Source organism: Hemicordylus capensis, chromosome 1 (assembly GCF_027244095.1).
Source record: "Hemicordylus capensis ecotype Gifberg chromosome 1, rHemCap1.1.pri, whole genome shotgun sequence".
Classification (NCBI taxonomy): domain Eukaryota; kingdom Metazoa; phylum Chordata; class Lepidosauria; order Squamata; family Cordylidae; genus Hemicordylus; species Hemicordylus capensis.
In genome coordinates, this window is record NC_069657.1 from 205,202,713 (window position 1) to 205,221,971 (window position 19,259).

The window sequence follows — 19,259 nt, forward strand, 5'->3', positions numbered from 1 at the left end:
GTCTTAGGATGAAAGATAAAAATATACATAAATAAATAAATACTGCAATCAGCATTAATTAAAAGCTGAAAAACAAAAATATTTGCTAAAAAAACAAAGCCTAGAATTTGTGGGAAGCAAACTGTCAATCTCCGCTTCTCTTTGACCCAGTTTAGATGCTACTTGGAACCATGGTTCAACACTAGTTCCATATATTGCTCATACAGAGACATCTCTACATGCAAGGGGAGAAAGTTTTAAACTTCCAGTTAGAACTGGTATTTACCATGACATTCAAATCCCAGCTCATTTTAGTCAGAGTACATCAACAAGCCAGGCAATGAAACTGCCCCTTACTCTGCCTCAGCGAACAGACTGCCTGCTCGCTGAGATCATCTAACAAAGCCATGCTTCAGGTCTTGCCACTCACTGCAGTAAGAGTGATTGGTGGGAACCTGGGACAGGGTCTTTTTGCTCTCACACCCAGGTTATGGAACTTGCTTCCCACTGAGGTCCAGCTGGCCCCTTCCACTTCTGCCTTCAGGGGCACTGTAAATACCATTCTTTTGCCTGGCTTATGGCCTGGTTTGAGGCTCAGCTGAGTTTGGTCAGTGCTGCTGAGCGTTTTGATTCTGTTCTGTGCTTTGGTTACTAACTTTTATGCTGTTCTACTGTATTTGCTTTTTGTGGATTGCATATTTCATCTTGATTTACACCACCTTGTAAATCCACCTTTGTGTACCACCTTGAGGCTATTTTAGAAAGATGGTATATGAAATTGTAAAACAAAATAAGTAGAAGTTACTCTCACCCACATTGCTCATTTGCCGCACACTGATCACCAAAGGTAATCTGTCAAGTTGCTATTTACAAGCCTGCACAGAAGCATTTTCAGGAAGTCATTCACATGCTAGTCAAAGTCTCTTAAGTATTGACTTTTTAATAATGGCACTTGCAACCCTTACCTAAGATAACGCACACTGCACTATGTTAGATCTTTATCAGGATAGGCTAATTTTATGCTCTGCCTTTCAAAACAACAAAAAATCCACAATCCTTGTGGTCCACCAATGTGGGGGGTGTGTGCATACCCATAATTTAGTAAAAGCAAAACTAATGTGAAGTACATACACTCTCACTTAAGAGTATATTATGACTTGCTATATCAGATTCAACTCCATCTAATGAAACACTCCAAAACTTCCAGCAGCCAACAGGCACCAGGTGGTAAACCAGAAACTAGCCAAGGGTCCAACAATGCCCCACATTTTGCCCACCTCAGCTTTTGAAAATCTGAAGTATTTTTGAAATTCTGACTGTACAAAATACAGTATTGAAAGAAACAACACTATGCAAGGAACAAATATCTAAGAAACTAACACTGATCTATGACTCCAGAGTACCTGCATTTCATGCTGGTAAAAAATGGTTCAAACATGGCTGTGATCCCATGCATATTCCTCCTACTAAAATCAATGGGACTTACTTTCAAGGGGACATACTTAAGGGTGAGATACACATCTGACAGACTCAAGTGCATTAAAAAAAATGTTTTCATGATAGTTAAAACCAGGTGATGCTTCTATTTAGGGGCTGTTCACCTATTACAGTGGATGAAAGAATGGCCAGAAAAGGCCTCATTGGCTATTCTTTTTCCCCCAGTTCAGCCTCCTCCACTAGTTTGTGGTTGAAATCACTTAAACATTGCATGGTTGTTGAGGTCGTAGGGAAGGGAAGGAAAAAACAAAACATCACACTGATTTTTGTAGCACACTCATACTGTGGGTTGGTGGTCAAATGCCACCATGTGCGCCAACCACTATCTGAAGCATAACCTGTCAAAAATATCTCCTTTCACTTTCCTTTGCCGAAAATGTTCTCCTATTTTGGCTAGGAACAGCAGCAGTTATAGAGAACAGCTGCTGTTTAATCTTTCAGCACAAATGTTCAACGAACAGTGAAAAAACCTACAACCTTTCCCAATCAAATCACATTTCACTTCAAACGGTTCAAGATAACCTTATCATATCCTTGTCTATGATTTTTTTTTAAGAAAAATGGAATATGAGATTACTATGTTTAGCTCTACTGCATGACTCACAACTGAGGTGAGGAAAAACGCAGGCTTCCTATACCTTGTAGTGAATCTTTCTTATTTTCTATATATATGGAAGACATTTTTAATTCCACATTAGGTATGGAAGACAGAGCTGCCCTCTGCCTAACCGGTTTTCTGAAAAGGAGGGCCACGAATTTGATTTGGGGAACAGAAGTTCTCCCTTTCACCCACTCACCAACAACCTCCCTTCCCACCAACATCTTCGCCTCCTTCCCCCTTCCTGAGGCGACCAGATGGAGAAAGCCAGAGAGCGCATCCGGCCCGATCCATATTTGCAGCAGCCCACCCACCACCCCGCGCGGGTCTTCGCGTAAAGGAAAAGGGTGCTTGTTTTTTTAAAGGGAGGGAGAAAGGGGGGGGTGTTTTCCCCTCTGCCGCGGAGGCCTCCGCCCCGGAGCCCAACAGGCCCCACACCCAGCAGGCCTCGCTGACTACGAGGCAGCAGCACGGGCTTTGCGAGAGGGAGAGGGGGAAGCTTTCGCCGCCGCCGCCGCCGCCACCTCCTCCTCTCCCGGCGGCCGGGAATGGTGAGCCGAGGCGGCCAGCCTGTTAGGCCGCGCGAGCAGGCCAGGTCGTGAGGAGGATGGAGGCGGCGGCGTTGGGGGCGAGCGGGTCGCCTCCCCCCCCGGTCAGTTCTCCTCCTCCTCCCCCTCCCCGCCCCCGCAGCCGGGCCCGCGCACCTTCTTGATGTTGTAGAGGCGGGTGAGCATGCCGACGCCGCGGTCGTTGAGGATGGTCAGCTTCTCGGCCAGCTTCTGCTGACTGGGCTGCAGCACCGAGCGCGACATCCTGAGCGGGGGGAAGAGCGAGCGGGGCCGCGGCCACCGAGGAGGAGAGAGACGCCGCGGATCCTTCTGCCTTCTTCCCCTCCCTCGCCTCCTGCTCCCGCCAGGCGCCCCCGACCGCGCTCACTGCGCCTCCATGGCCCGGCCACCCGCCGCCGCCGCCCTCCGTCCTTTCCCCGCTCCTCCTGCCACTCTCGGGCTTCGTTAGGCGTGGCGACGGCAGCAGAGGAGGCTCTCGCCCGGCGGCTGCCCACAGAGAGGCCGGCTTTCTCTGGCCCACGTGACGCGGCGCTCTGCTGCCCCCTCGAGGCGGGAACGTGGTGGAAGCGCTTGTCTCTCGCTGTAACGTGGGAAGGGGGAGAGTCAGAATGGCTATGCTAACACGCTGCGTGGGAGCGCCTTCTACCCCATCACTCTCCGTCAGCTTTAGAGCAGGGGTTCCCAGCTTTGGGCCAACAGATGGTGTTGGACCCACAGAGGCGTAACTAGGGAAAATAGCGCCTAGGGCAAGCACTGAAATTGCGCCCCTGTCCAAGCAGGAATGATGGGACTTGTAGTCAGCAATTTCTGGAAATCCCCGTTAAAAGGAACACTGTACCATCTAGGCATGGTTGTTGATCAAAACCTGAAAACATGAGCCATCTCTGTAAAAGACTTAGAACAACAGTCAGGTGTTATGCGAGGATTCCAAGTGTCATTTTCTCTGTCTCATCTCATGCTTTTTAAAAAACGACTTTGTCCTAGAGGATCACCTGCCCAAATAGCCACTAGCAAAATAGGGGAAGAAGAAGGTAGGTGTGTGTGTGTGTGTGTCTATAAACCAGTGAATGATTCCTGCCAGCCTTTGTCTTGTGATGATTGTTGGCTCATGATGGGGTATATGTGCATTCACCACACCAGTGCTTACTTTGACACCAAGAGGGAGGAGGATACATTAGTTTGCCACACTAGACAGAGGCATTTGCAACAGGAGCAGACAGCCAAGTTCTGCCAGGGCCAAAACCAGCCCCTGCCAGACTAAGAAATCATTGTAATTTGCCCCTTCCTGTCACAAGCAGTGTGCTGTTCTTTTATTATTGACTCTAACTCTCAGATATCCCAGTCATGGATGGAAAATTCAGGGTCAATTTACAAGAGACACATTTTCCACATGGAAGTTTCTTCTGTGCAGGTGTTGTGCAGAAACCCATGTGTAGTGACCGCCAGGGGCATAGCAAGGTTGGAATGGGCCAAGATGAGATTTTAAAATGGGCCCCCAGCCCCTCAAAGTCCAGGGTCTCCACGCACCCCAGGCCCCCAAGGATTTAAGTCTGATATTTCAAAATAAGTATGCTGCCTGGAAATACATTTCACTGAACACACACGTACACTTCACAGTATATAGTGATATACATTGAGTACTATATATTTGTGCTACTTTTAATGCCTAGAACACACTAGCAATGCTAATTATTAAAATGCCTCCCTCGCTGCAGATTAGCAAAGGAGACTTTCAACCATGCAGGGTGAGCCTATGTTTGTTTTCCAAGAAAAATAAAATAAAATAAAAGCACAACACATGCTTCACAGTTCTCACTCAGACCTTCTGGGTTGCAAAACAACTTGAACATAAGTGCATTTATGAATGAATGAGTGAATGAAAATAAATAAAATATACTTGTTCCAGAAGTTTTTGTAATTTTCTGCCCTGAAACAAGCCACTTATAGGCCTTTTTAGATAGTTTTTGTTTTTAAAGCCAGCACATTTTCCAGTCTGTTTTAAATTAAATATTCAGAGACTTCGCAGTCTCACCCCACCCCCCATATCAAAGCCCTATGGCAAGCAGATTCCTATAGGGGTGGGGGGGACCACAAAAAGGAATTCACAGCCTACCTGACAAAAGCTGTTCTGGATGGTCTGGGCAGAGGGGCTGCAGCAGCAGAAAACTCTGCCTGCTTCCTCCTTCCTGGCTTGCTTGGCCTGCAGAGTACAGGCTTCAGGGAGGCCTACACAGAAGCCTCTCTGGAAGCCCTGCCCACCCGCCGATCAGCTGAGAGGCGGGGAGAGAAGAGCTCTGCAGTTTGCAGGCCTTGCCAATCCTAGGCCTCACCGATCAGCTGGAGGCAAGTGGCTGAGGGGCCCTGGGGCTGGGCAGGTGGGCAATGGGGTGGGGGTGGCAGGAACTGGCGTGGCACCTCCACCTCAGTGGCACCTAGGGCAGGTGCCCTGCCTGCCCCCACCCAGTTCTGCCTATGTGGACCCATAATCTTGGATTCCCATAATCTGAGTTAAAGGCCTCTTTGTGGCCGGGGGTGATGAGAGCTGTATAGTACAACAGAATCTGGGGGCCCAAGGAACCCTTTACTTTAAGGCACAAAGCTCTTTGTTTTGTTTGTTTTTCTGTACTTGGGTTAAATTTTTTAACCTTTTTTTCTTAGGAAACACACAGAGATTTAAGAGTAATAGTAAAGGTGTACCCAGTGTGGTGTAGTGGTTAGAGTGCTGGACTAGGACCAGGGAGACCTGAGTTCAAATCCCCATTCAGCCATGATACTAGCTGGGTGACTCTGGGCCTGTCACATCTCTCTCAGCCTAACCTACTTCACAGGGTTGTTGTGAGGAGAAACTTAAGTATGTAGTACACCGCTCTGGGCTCCTTGGAGGAAGAGCGGGATATAAATGTAAAAATAAAAAATAAAAATAAAATAATGGCACAGCAGGGAATGACTTGACTTGCAAGCCAGAGGTTGCCGGTTTGAATCTCCGCTGGTATGTTTCCCAGAAATCTCCATATCAGGCAGCAGTGATATCATCTCACAATGGTGATGGTAAACTCCTCCTGTGTTCTGCCAAAGACAACCATAGAGCTCGGTGGTTGCCAGGAGTCGACAACAACTGGACGGCACACTTTACCCTACTTTAGTTAAGTAAAACTAAAGTTGTGCCGTCAAGTTGGTGTCGACTCCTGGCCACCACAGAGCCCTGTGGCTTTCTTTGGTAGAATACAGGATGGGTTTATGGTTGCCTCCCCCCACGCAGTATGAGATGGTGCCTTTCAGCATCTTCCTATATCACTGCTTCCCGATATAGGTGTTTCCCATAGTCTGGGAAGGAAACATACCAGCGGGGATTTGAACCAGAAATGTCTTGCTCCCTAGGCAGCTTCCCTGCTTCACCATTAGGTGGCTATACCTTAGTTAAAGGGTAAAGTTGTGCAACTAAAACGTTGTGTTTACAGAGTTTTTGTTTAGGAGATATTTGCCTTCCAAGAATGTATATATTATCTCAACTTAAGCTTTTCCTCTCCAAGCAAAAAAAATAAAAATGAACATCTGTAGTGCTAGGCTAGGCAAATTTAAGGATAGTTCAGACACATTAAAAAGATGGGTTTCATTTCTTCTCTAATGTCTCTTTATTTGTCAATTAACAAGCAAAATACTAGGGAAGTGCAGAACATTTCGTACTTGAAACATTCCCACTTGAAACAGGTTGTTTTAAGTTCAAAGCACAACACCCTTCAAGTAAAGGGCCTGTTTTGAGCTTAGTATGAAATGACCCCATTCCAAGTCAGAACGAGGTGTTTTCCCCTTGATGCCTGGTTTTGGTACTGGCTTCCAATTGACTTGCAATCTGCTTGCTTCTTGGCCAACCAAGAAGCAAGGAGATATGCCCATACACATTTACACAGCTTGCAAAACAACTAGTTCTGCTCTCAGCAAAAACCGGACTCATTAAGTAAGGATACACAAAATGGTTCCTCTCAGGTTCACGTTTAACTTCTTTTAGAAAGCAAGTGTCCACCAAATATACCTAAAATATGGATGTAATGTAAGTGACAATGTCATAGAGTAGTGAACAAGCTTTTAAGCCCCCCTGCCCCCAGCAATTCTTCAGGTTGGATGTTAATCACAAAAAAGGCGGGGGGAGGGTTGCCAACCTACCCTCCAGGGCCTGGAGTCTCCCAGAATCTGCATCAATCTCCAGGTGATGATGGAAAGCAACCCTGCAGATTTTAATGAACAGTTTTGGAAGAAAATTTGGAGCGAGGGGGGGGATCTCCAGGTGTAGTTTCGATCACAGATGATAACCTGAAAAAAACCCAACTGCCCTTTTGATAAATAGAGGAAAGAATGTGTGATAGAGATGTATAAATGCAGCCCCTACGTATGTTTACTCAGAATTAAGCACAGTATAACCAATGGGGTTTACTCCCTACTAAGTGTGTTTAGGATTTCAGCAGCCCTAGTTAGAGACCATGCTACGAGCAAAATGGATCTAGTTGCACCTGATGAAGTTACAGAGGGAAAGAAACCATAAACACTGTCCTTTCTGAAAATATAAATAGTATCAGTTACTTGAATTTGTCTCTTGCAGTCATCAGACAACAGGAATTCCTTGTGGCCTCCTGTCAGACAGAGAACTGAAGTGAAGAAAAACATGATTGATGATAATCAGTATGCAGTCATCCCTTGCCAACCGTGAGGGATCTGTTCCGGCAAAACCCCATGGTTGGCAAATTTGCAAGCATTGAAATGTATGGAAAACAGGGGGTTGGCGAACCACAATCACAAAAACACCTAAAATTAAAGGGGAAAATGCTATAAAAATCAGCAAAAATCACCAAAAATCCCTTAATAGTGCCAAGGGTCACTAAGAGGAATGAGCAGATTGAACCTCTGAACCCCCCAAAATCACTAAAAAGCCCCCCAAAAAACTAAAATATCTCACCAATCACAAATACTCGGGTCGCGGTTGGCAAGACCAGTCACAATATTTCATTAACAGATACATAAAACTGTGGTTGGTAAAACTGTGGTTGATGAGGTATGACTATATGAGCAAAGTTGGAGATTAATCCAACCTTACAAAGTACAGAGTTGGACCTTTTTACCATGCCCAGGAACATATTCCCCACCCCGTCCCCCTTTTTGCTTATCTTGAAGAAGAGATCAGTTGAGCAGGAAAACTTGCTTACTACTCTGTGACATTGGTCCCAATGAAGATATAACCCTACTGTTACAGATGGATTTCCATATTGGAATTTTAAGCCTAAGAGACAGGAGAGTGGTCATAACAGAGAACTGTTCGGGCTTGCTCATCTTGTCAGTTTCTGTGGGTTGATCACGGAGACTCTGGGACTTAATAAAAGAATGTTTAATGAATGAGCTGAACACTGGGTGCAGCCTTTGGCAGAGGGCAGTCCTGCTAGCCGAGTAAAAGAGGCACCTTTTAAAGTGAAGATTCTCTTTATATTTAGTAGGGGGAGGACAGCTCTCTCTATCCAACCTTGGGACATCATCTTTTCAGTGGTTGTTCCCAGTGTCTACCTTACATTTCTTATTTTAACTTGTGAGCCCTTTTGACAGGAAGCCCTCTTATCTATCTATCTATCTATCTATCTATCTATCTATCTATCTACCTACCTACCTACCTACCTACCTACCTACCTACCTACCTACTATCTAAACTGCTTTGAGAATTTTTGTTGAAAAGTGATATATACGGTAAATACTAGGAGGGGGGCCTGTTTGCCTCTAGTTACTTGTTAATCAGGAAAACATATGACAAATGTGTAGGAGGGAGGAGGTGGGTCAGTGAGTGCAGGAGATGGGGAATAGTAGATTTGTTTGTTAATAAATTTTTCATTATTACTGTAACTACTGGATATCTCAAGAAAATATAAATAATAATTTTTTTAAAAAAAAAGACAACACCAAAGTCTCCAATTCTCCTCCAAAGGAAACTGGACCCTGTTACCACTGCTCCTGGAATCCCCCAATGTGGAAGTAGGGACGGTGTAACAATTAGGGCTGTGTATCAGATTGGGACAACAATTGAATCCAATTCGGTACAGCCCCTATCAGCAGCATTTTGCATAGTATTGTTTCTGAATGAAAACTGATAACATTGACACTCACAATACATTTTCTATATCATCTCAGGCTGTATGAAACTCCATCTGATGATCAGATGGCTGTGGTGCTTATGCTTTTCTCTGTTGCTTTTGATGTCACAACACTTGTTTGTATTTGAATCTGGTGATGTGCCATATATGGAAAGCACTGAGAGGCAGTGGGAAGAGAGCAGTGATGTGATGGACATTTCTGCTTCAATGCCTCAGATCTGAAGCTGCTGCAATTGGTTCATCTCCTTTCCAATCACAGTGCTTGGCAAGGAGAGATCTAGAATTGTATAACACAAGGTATCTGAGCCAAAGCTCCATTCTTCTGTGAAAGAAACTTCAGAGGAGTGTTGGGAAGGTACTGTTTGCCGAGGGAGGTTGCAGTTGAATATTGTTTACCTCCTCCAAATACATATATTCAAAGCAAAATCGTGAGCACTGGGGGTGAGGCGCAAATGCCGGCTTCTCTGAAACGTTAGCAATTCTGCATGAAAGGGGGAAGGTATCAAACCCTCAGAAAGGTCCACCATCAACTCTAAGAGAGGTTCACCATACCTGAAAGTTTATCTGATTCTCACAATAACAGGTTTCAGTGATTTCACATTATTTCCTACAGGCCATTAACAATGCATCGAAAGATTCAATCCAGGCTGGTACAATTATTGCATGCACAAATTGATAGTCACTTGCATCAGATCAGAACTGGACTGGATAATTTCATCCATGCATAGCTAGCCCTATTAACAACATGTTATAGTCAGAATTGCACAATTTAACCTTTACATCCTTCCAACACATGAACATTAAGAGTACAGAGTAAGAACAGTTTATCCCCTAGGAATGTGAATCTATATTAGAGAAATCAAAAAGAAAAAAGGAAAACACAAGACTAAAGTTTGTTCCTGGTTCCAAACTGCACATTAGCCTAATTTGCAAAAATATTCTTAAAAACACAAAGCTAAGATATTACACACACCCCGTGAAAAAATTGGCTGACATCCAGACTAAATTCAAACTAAATCATGAATAGTCCTATTGAAATTAATAAGGCAAGTTAATGATGACTAACTTGTAAATTAATTTAAGTGGAACTACTCAAGAGTAATTTAATCTGGTTATCAGCCATTTTTTTAAATGCACCCATATTTTACGTTAGCAAAATAATTCGTTGCATTTATAAATGCCATTCAAACTGTTGGAAGTGAAGGACTTTGCTCTGTCTCTTGTCTCAGTGACAGTGGAGGACAGACTAGTGAGTCAGAGGGCTAGAGGGTCAAGACGTTGGTCATCCCTTCTCTACTGCTCTGACACTATCCATTTGGAATGTAGATTGCTACTCTCATGGACTAACTTCCTTCCTTCCTGCTTTGCACTTCCTCTCTCCCTTCTCTTCCTGTTCCTTCTGCCTTGCAACATGCAAGCTCCTCTCTCCCTGCACCATGTGTGCAGAGATGCAGAATCCATCTGCATCCAGCTAGCTAGCTAGATTAGAGATCCTAACTCCTCACTTTCCTGTCTAGAATGCAGTTCTCTAATAAATACCATATATATTGATTTGAAACTATGAACTGGCTCCAAGTTACTTTACTCTCATACACGCATGCCTAACCAGATTCCGCTGTGTTGTGCCTCTGTGCACTCTGCTATAATGAAAAAGGGATTCTCTTACCAGAGAGAATTCCCAACACAAACCACAATAAATCCTCCTGTTAGTAAAGTGGGTATCCCTTGTGGGGATGTAACTGGGCATCAGAGTAGAGGAAAGGACAGGGCTGGAGAAAGCCCCCTAAGAAAGGAAGGTTCTATAAAGCAGGGTGGACCTGCCACTTTGCCTTACCTCTTCATCTTTTTGGGGTGGGGTGGGGTGGGGTATGTAACACACAAGAAGAGCAAAATACAGAAAGTGCAACACATATTCACTTGTAATAATGTATTATCAAGAACATGTCTTCAAACATTGCTTTTACAAAACAGAGGGGGGAAGATAACAGGATCAATCCCTAACATTTCACATATCTGTGCTAGTGAGGCTCCCTTCCTGAGAACCTGGAATGCTGTCAGACAATACTGAGCTAGATGCATAAGGCGAGTCAACAGTACCAAATAATAATATTAGTCTATAGAACACCTAGGCATGGTGTTCATCAGCAACTAGTATAGGTACATTCTACCTATACTTACCCCTCCCACCACTTTCCCCCCGCCGGCATCCTTTGTTAAGAAAGGTGGTCGCGGCGGCAGTGTACCTCCCTGCCACCCCATTGCCCCTGTTGGCTGAATATGGCCGGAAGTCCATGAAGCATAGCCGGCCAACGGGGGCAACGGGGCGGCAGGGAGGTACGCTGCCGCCTCAATCAGCTTCCTTAACAAAGGACGCCGGTGGAGGGAAGACAGCAGGAGGGGCCTCCAAACCGGTTCCATGCACATTCCTAGCCTCCACAAAAGGAGGTCCCCTGGAACCATGTCGCCACCATGCAGGCGGATTGCCGGAGGGAGCATTGCACTCTTGGGCTGCACCAGGGGGGTTTCGAGGAGCGGTGGTGGCTGCCAGGCCAGTAAAAACCTTCATCTACTTTTAAAGGTGCCCTCTCACCACTCCCCGAGCCACCCTTTAGAAGTCTATTCAAGGATTCCCCCACCACTTTGCTTGTAAAGAATCTGCACCGGATTCGAAGGATTCTAAAGGGGAATCTGCACCGGATTCCCTTTTACAAACATCGCTCCTCAATCCACTGAACCGGTCTGCCACGGACCAGGCTCAGTTTGGTTTCATCACAGGCTGGACCGCCTCTAATCCCGTTCACAATTGAACTGTTGAACCAACCCAGTTCGAAGTAAACCAGTTCAGGATCTAACCCCTAGTAATATGTTTCGCATATGAAAACCAGATTGAGGGAAATGAGGTTCTGATAACAATGAAGGAGTCTCTTACTGGAGATCCTCAAGGAAAACTTGCTCTTCTTGCCAGGGTTGAAAGGCATGTCAGAAGTTTTGCAGTTGTCACTCAATACTGTGTTGTGGTGGGGTGTGTATTATTATAAGTAATAACAATCCAGTCTCTAGTCATATTTTCCAAAGCTAGAGTTCTTTTGCAGGAAAGATCAATTTTCCATGGTACTCAAATTGTAATATCTTGTCACTTGGAAAATATAACATCAGTGCCAGCTAGTACATTCTGTGGTTTGGAAGGTAGAGTTGCGGGCACCTATAGACTACTGCCTGTGACCTCACTGGTGATGAGTAAGACACTCCCCTGCTGCTGCTTCCTTCTGTACCATATTTAATACACTTTCTGAGGGATAATTACTGTTTTCCATGCTGTAACCCTCATGCACTAGATCACTGATTTTACCTTTAAAAACAAATACTTAAAAAAAAAGGGAGTTGCTGACACCATCCATCCCTTCTCTACAAATATTTGTTTTCTTTTTATACTTATTGGTTTGCACTCTATTTCTCCAGGACTACAGTGCATACAATAAAAACAGCAGCATTCATATAGCGCAGGGGTAGCCAACCTGAGGATTCCAGCTGTTCTTGGACTACAACTCCCATCACCCCCCAGCTACAGTTTATGGCAGCTGGGGATGATAGAGAGCTTCAGGCTGGCCACCCCTCTTATTTGTTTGTTTGTTTGTTTGTTTGTTTGTTTGTTTAACGTATTTTTATACCGCCCCAAATTTACATCTCTGGCGGTTTACAACAAAATAGAACATAGAACATATAGTGCTCTTGAGTCTTCAAAGTGCCTCACACATATTATCGACTTACAATCCTTACAACAACCTTTGTATTCTTATTTTATCTTTGTATGTGTTTATCCCCATATTGCAGCCCAGAGGCAGGGACTCTGGCTGAGAGGGAGTGGTGTGGCCAAGGCCACCTAGTGAGTCCATGGCAGAGGTGAAATTTGAGGCAGGGGCTTTCTGATTGATAGCTCAGTCTCTTAGCCCCTGTGCTACTCTAGCTCCCATAGTGCCCCTTTTTAATGAAAAACAAATGAGCAATGAACAAGGGATCACCCTTGCATGTGCATGCGGTACTCACTCACACGCACACACTTCTATGTTTAGGCTATTGGGCCATTGGCATTGGATTAGAGAATATTTTAAAGATGACAAACAATGTTCTGAAAAGGCCTAAGCAGCCCCAGTTCCACTGCTGCCAGCAAGGCAACCCCACAGCTTTAGGTTTCACCAGGAGGGATGGGATAAACAGTTGAAAAAGAAATCACAGGGAATCTGCCAAGTCCAAGCATAGCTAGGAGAGGAAACTGGGTAGACCAGTCGAGCAATATATACAAACAGTGGAAAAACAAGATTAGGCAGTATCAAAATAACTTCCATAGGAGTGGTGAAATTATTATTTAAAAACAAGAAGACAACAAAGAACAAATCAAAGCAGTTGCAGGGCTAGCAGTTGTTTAACATTAGGTGTGGGGGTTCTGTTGGCTTAGGAAACTATGCTTGCCAGATTAAATGACCCTTTGAGGTCTGCAGTTCTTTTGTTAGATACACGACAACGTAAATTTTCTCCACAAGTGAATTAGACTCCTAGTTCCAATCTCAGTTGAACAAAACCCCATTCACAGGGACTGTAACTTTTCCCTGCTACATTTACGTAAATGTAATGTCTGTTCTTGCTCATTTTCAGATACTTTAAGCAACCATTCCCTCCTCATGGCTTCCTTGCAAATTCAGGGCACTTTTACACAGCATTGAAAAGAACAGAACTTCAGTTTCTAATACTGCCTTTCTGGTCAGTGTTGGTTTTAAATCCAACTTAGAAATGGGGGAATGCAAAAACCAGTTTGTACTTTGCCTGGAATATATATCAGAAAGGCAAATCAAATTTTAAAATAAATAAAATGTAAAGTAATCTAACATGATTTCATGCCAAGTAACACACTAGCTACAAAAGACCTAATTTTTTTTTTAAAAAAATTAATAATATACATGAAGGATAGAGTTGTATGCCTTTTAATTTCTGGTTTCCAATGATTATTTCAGATGAATAAACAGAATCATGGAAAAGAATAATACACCTTTATTATTACATGTATTATTTATTATTTATTAATATTTATTATGTATATTATGTTTTAAAGGCTTGGAAGAGGATAAAGTCAAGTAATCATATAGTTTATCCTAATATTCCAATATCTATTTTAACACTTCTCAGGTCTGCAAAACCTCAATAGCTTAGTGATTTCAATTGCTATTCACCAGCTACCCCTACCATTATATTATAATATATTTTATATTAATTTATGCAAATATAAAACAATGTTTTGCTTGAGGATGTTGCTAGGTATGTGTTAAAGTGGATATAATTATGGGTATGTGTCATTATAGTGGAAATTGTTTCTGTCAGATTTAAAGCTTTCAGAAAAACCTACATCTGTGAGCTTTTTTTCTTTAGTTTGCTTTTCACATAGAATTAAAATTGAATGAATGTTTGTTGGTTAGTTAAAAATGGCTGCAGGTGATAGAGCAGATGGTATTTATAATAATTTGCTTTTTAATTAGGCAAATATAGGATCCTGTAACATCTCACTAGCCTGAAAAAATATCTACAGTAGAACAGATATTTTCCCCTTACATACATAGATTATTCTCACATAGGACTTGATACTGCCTCCTGAGAAGTCATTGCTAAAGCTTTATTTAATAAAGCACCCACACTAATCATGTGAATAGTATCTTTCTTTACAGAAAATGAAATCCTAATGTGTTTGAAGTTAAGCACATGCTTAAGGGCTTTCTCAAACCATTTTGCATTATTCTTACAATTGAAAAGAATGCCCTGATTTTTCATTCATCCAGTTATGTTTTAATTCTTTAGTAAAGGACTGCAGAGTAAACAGGTGTTCAAACGGAATAAAAAGATTTCAGTCTCTTAGTTGGGTTACTCCTGGAGCAATTTTAAATCAGCATGACTGGATTCTGCCATCTGGACATTTTTTTTTCTGTCATCATATTATTATTATTTCAGTTTAATTCCAGCAATATTGCTCCCAATGTCAAACTCAAGCTGCATTCCTATGCACACCTACTTAGGAGTAAGTCCCATCAAACTCTGTTGGGACTGACTTTGGAGCAAACATTCATAGAATTGGGCTGTTACACTCAGTAAAAATCAATGTGCGATCATCTGTGTTCTGAACCATAACAGAATCTCTCCAAGATCCTAAGAGTGAATTTCATTTGAAAGGAAAAGCCCCGACTTCTTCTTCTTCTTCTTCTTCTTCTTCTTCTTCTTCTTCTTCTTCTTCTTCTTCTTCTTCTTCTTCTTCATTTATTTGATTTCTATACTGCCCTTCCAAAAATGGCTCAGGGAAATAATAAATAAATAAATAAGATGGATCCCTGTCCCCAAAGGGCTCACAATCTAAAAGAAACACAAGACAGGCACCAGCAACAGTCACTGGAGGTACTGTGCTGGGGGTGGATAGGGCCACTGATTTATTCAGTGGGATATAAAAATGATAGAAAAATATGAATATTTGAATGTTTTCACTCTAGAAATGCAGAGTTCTAAAACTTTCCTCTTTTTAACAAATATAAGAACTGAATTTCAATGGTCAGGATGTAAGAATTGCTCAGGCTCATGCAAGTGGCTTGTGTTAGTTCAGATGAACTATTTCCTTTTTCTTTGAACACCTGCCTCAACTGTGTCAGAAGGGCACGAACTGCTTTTGAAACTCCCCTCAGTTTCAAAAGCAGTTTTCCATTTGGTATTGCAACAGGAGGCAGGGAAATAATATCATGCAGTGGTATGATGAAGCTCAAATGTAGGCATAGGAATGTAGACAGTCTAAGGCTGCAACCCGAGGCACTGTTACTCAGAAATAAGTCTCATTAAAATCAGTTGGACTTACCCCAGAATAAACATGCATGGGGTTGTGCTGAATAATTCTTCTTAGCTCCAGTGGTGTAGGGAGGGCACGGGCAGCCTGTGTTCTCATGGGCAGCCCTACTGTGGTGGCAATGGGCTCTCTATCTTGGGGGCAATGATGGCAGAGCCACAGTGGGAGTGGCCTCTTTGCCCCCAGCGATGGTGGAGGCATGCTCCTACCACCCACACTCTAGCCAGCATGCATACACTTGTTCCCAGCCGCTTTGGGACCATCATAACCCCAAGCAGCTGGAAAACAGCAGTGGGCTGCAGGAGTGGCACATGCCGCTGGGAATGGGCAGCAGAGTGTGCCACCGTGGAAAGGAGCATGGTGACGGGCAGCAACAGGCGTGGTTGGCGAGCTGGCCCAAGGGGAAAGGGAAGGGGAGGCAATTATTCAAATTGGAATTGAATAAACAAGGTGGGGGGGGGGGGGACAGCTCTAGAGACAGGAGGTGTGGGTTCTTCAGACCCATCTGCCCTATTGTAGCTCTGCCCCTGCTTAGTTCATCAAATTAGCTCCATGCAGTACTTTGCATTCTGGCCTACAGTTTAAACACTAGACATACCTTAGATCAGTACAGTGTAGCCAGATGGTAATGGCCCATGTTTCCAGTATTACAGTATAAGCATTTTTTTTGCACTGATAACCTAAAAGCACGATATGTGAATCACACTGTGGCATTAAAATTTTACTTATTACTTCCCTGATGGGCTGAAGAACTGCTTTCCAAAAGATTCCAATATTTAGGCAAAACCACCACACTTGTAAGAAAATACTTGAATAATACTGTATCACACATTGCGACAGGTGCACTGCAATATGCACAGCCATTCCCAATGATGTCAGTTAACCCTCTAACACCTTATGTACAGTTACCCACAACTGTGCATAGGAGGGCTTTGAATACATGGAGGGAGAATCATTTTGCCCAAACTCATTCAACTCCCATTGATTACTCCCCATGGGAGCTTGTTTTATTGTACTATCTGTTTATTTTTACTGTTTCCCCCCTCTACCTATCCAGATCTTTAGGTCAGAACAAATTGTAATGCCCTGTTTATGTTTATACTGCTGATTCATGCACAAGATTATCCATGTCCAACATGAGCATTGCTTCCTGGAACATGAAAGGGATCTGTGCTCTGCGAAAAACCCTCAAGGTGGTCATAGGCTTCTTGCGCATCATTCAGCCAAAGATAACCTTAGTAGGAAGTGTATGGGCATAGGATATATTACGTGTCAGATTGAGACGTAGGCAGCAGGCTCTAGGTGGCACAGGACTCAAAGCCAGAACTGGGAGAGTCCGACAGACGGCCAAGAACCAGGGAGCAGAAGATGAGATGAGAGTCAGAGTCAGTTATACCAGTCTTTCTCAACCACCGATCCGAGGACCAATGCCAGTCCACAAGGCATTGGGTACCGGTCCGTGAGGCATCACTAATATCCCCCCCGCCCCAAAATCGAGCTGGTGGGAGCTCTCCGGAGCTCATTTCCAGGCAGCCCTCGCTGCAGGCTAACGTTCATTTTGCTTCCTTGAAATGAACATTATCCAGCAGTGAGGACTGTCTGGAAATGAGCTCTGGAGAGCTGCCTGAAATTGTTTTGGGGGGCTGCCAGGGGGTGGGGGTGGGGGATAGGGGGGCAACCCCCTTACTAATGGCTGGTGCAGGAAACTGTGCACAAATAATGTACTGGTCCATGACTCCAAAAATGTTGAGAAACACTGAGTTATACTAAGGGTTGGAAACCAGTCAGACTGATCAGGATTGCAAGTCATAGGTCAAGAACAGACTCCAGGGCTAAGCTGGGCAGGCAAACCAGAAGCCAGTAAGCCAAAGCCAGAAACAGAATCTAGAATCAAGCTGGGGGGGAGTGGGAGAAGCCGGTGTGTGTGTGTGTGTGTGTGTGTGTGTGTGTGTGTGTGTGTGAAGCAGTACACCAAAGATCAGAAAAGCTAAGTAGTGAAGCCAGAAAACCAACCACAACACACACCAGGATATAACGTTTTTGTACAGTCTCATATACTATGCTGCCTTTCCAAATGAGGTTCCATGCAGCCACACTTTGCTTTAGTCTTTCAGCTGAAACGTGGGCTTAGGAGGGCTGCATCTAGGCAGGAATTCAACAGCCAGCATAGAGTAGTTAGAGTGTTGGATTAAGACCGGGAAGACCCGAGTTCAAATCCCCATTCAACCATGAAACTCACTGGGTGACTCTGGGCCAGTCGCTTCTCTCTCACAGGGTTGTTGTGAGGATAAAAATAAGCATGTACACTGCTTTGAGCTCCTCAGAGGAAGAGCGGGATATAAATGTAAAAATAAATAAATAAATAAATAATATTTTAAAAAACAGGTGCAGTTCCCCCAATCACTTCCTAATGATGCCTCTGATGGATTTCTGTCTATCTCAGAATTTTAACTGGGTTTTAATTGACTTTTAATGGGCTTTTAGTTTATTTTAATTTTTAATGGGGTTTCAACCCTACAGTGGGCAGCATGCAGATTAAAACTTGTGTGAGCAGAATGCTTCTGCTCATGCATGGGGAGAAGGGGTGATTTTTGCCAATTCTCTTTTCCCCTGCAACCCCCTGAAGAACCATTGTGTGTATGAGCAAAAGCCTTTTGCTCATACAAGTCTTATCTATTCCCACTTTCAGAACTTTAAATCTCACTGAGAAACCAGAAGCCAGAGGTCAGACAGTAAGCCAAAAGTCTGGAATTGAGCCAAAGAGCAGAAAAGCCAAATAGTCAAGCCAGAGAGAACAGACATGACAGTAGGACCAAGGAGACCATGAAACTGAGGCCAGGCTTGGCTTGCTTCAGGCAGGAAGCTACTCACCTCCTTCCTGTTACTGTTCCTATTGTTCTGTTTTGCATTATGAAGGAATATCCTCCTTGTGAGTATTGGGAGGCTTTTTTTAAACACAGGTGTTTCACCCAGTGCTGTCCTCTTGCACCATACTTCAGATTCAAAGGAACAACAGAAGATTAAGTAATCACATTCTCTTTATTCATAGAATGCTTCTGCAGGTAATCCAGATACTGCATGCTCTTTCTCGAAATCTTCCGAACTATTCATTCCACCCCTTCATTTCCTGCTCGTTCTCTAAACTGCACCTTTCTCTTGCTGTTTCTAATACAAGATATTGTTACCACAGGTACCAGGAAGAGAGTACACCTTTATTTTTCAGGTTAAAAAGAATGATTTTTGGCTAGATTACTTTCTATTTAGTAAAATATCAGTGGACAGAGCCTAACTTATCAAGGGTAGCATTTCTAACCATTCTGCCATTTATTTAAAAAATGTTCACACCAGGCGGGGGGAAATATCACATTCCTAGTAGTGATTAAACACCTCTGCCCTGAGGAACCAGGGGTGTAGCAAGGTTGGAGGTGGCCCTGGGCCAAGATTTCAGGATGACCATACTACCTCACCAGCCGGCTTTGCTGCAACTAGCTGCCCGACTACCTTCGCCAATTAAAAATAAACACCCCTAAAATCAAACCAAACTTCTAAATACAAAATAAGATCAGATAAATATTGTTTTAAACATTGTTATACAAACAAGAGCATGGTACCTCATCAGACAATAT

General features: G+C 43.6%; 1 protein-coding gene across 5 annotated transcripts in view; it reads right to left on the minus strand.

Moving 5' to 3' along the window:
- The window catches only part of NCKAP1 (NCK associated protein 1), a 94,591-nt gene extending 91,418 nt beyond the window's left edge, over positions 1–3,173 (minus strand). For 4 of the 5 annotated variants that reach the window (XM_053270185.1, XM_053270175.1, XM_053270167.1 and 1 more), the window contains exon 1: positions 2,779–3,173. In XM_053270185.1, the coding sequence (XP_053126160.1) occupies positions 2,779–2,886 (108 nt within the window). In that variant the 5' untranslated portion in view covers positions 2,887–3,173. Of the gene's footprint in view, positions 1–2,273; positions 2,370–2,778 lie in introns of those variants that run through there. The other variant, XM_053270194.1, reaches the window with a different exon arrangement.
- Positions 3,174–19,259: the final 16,086 nt, after the last annotated feature.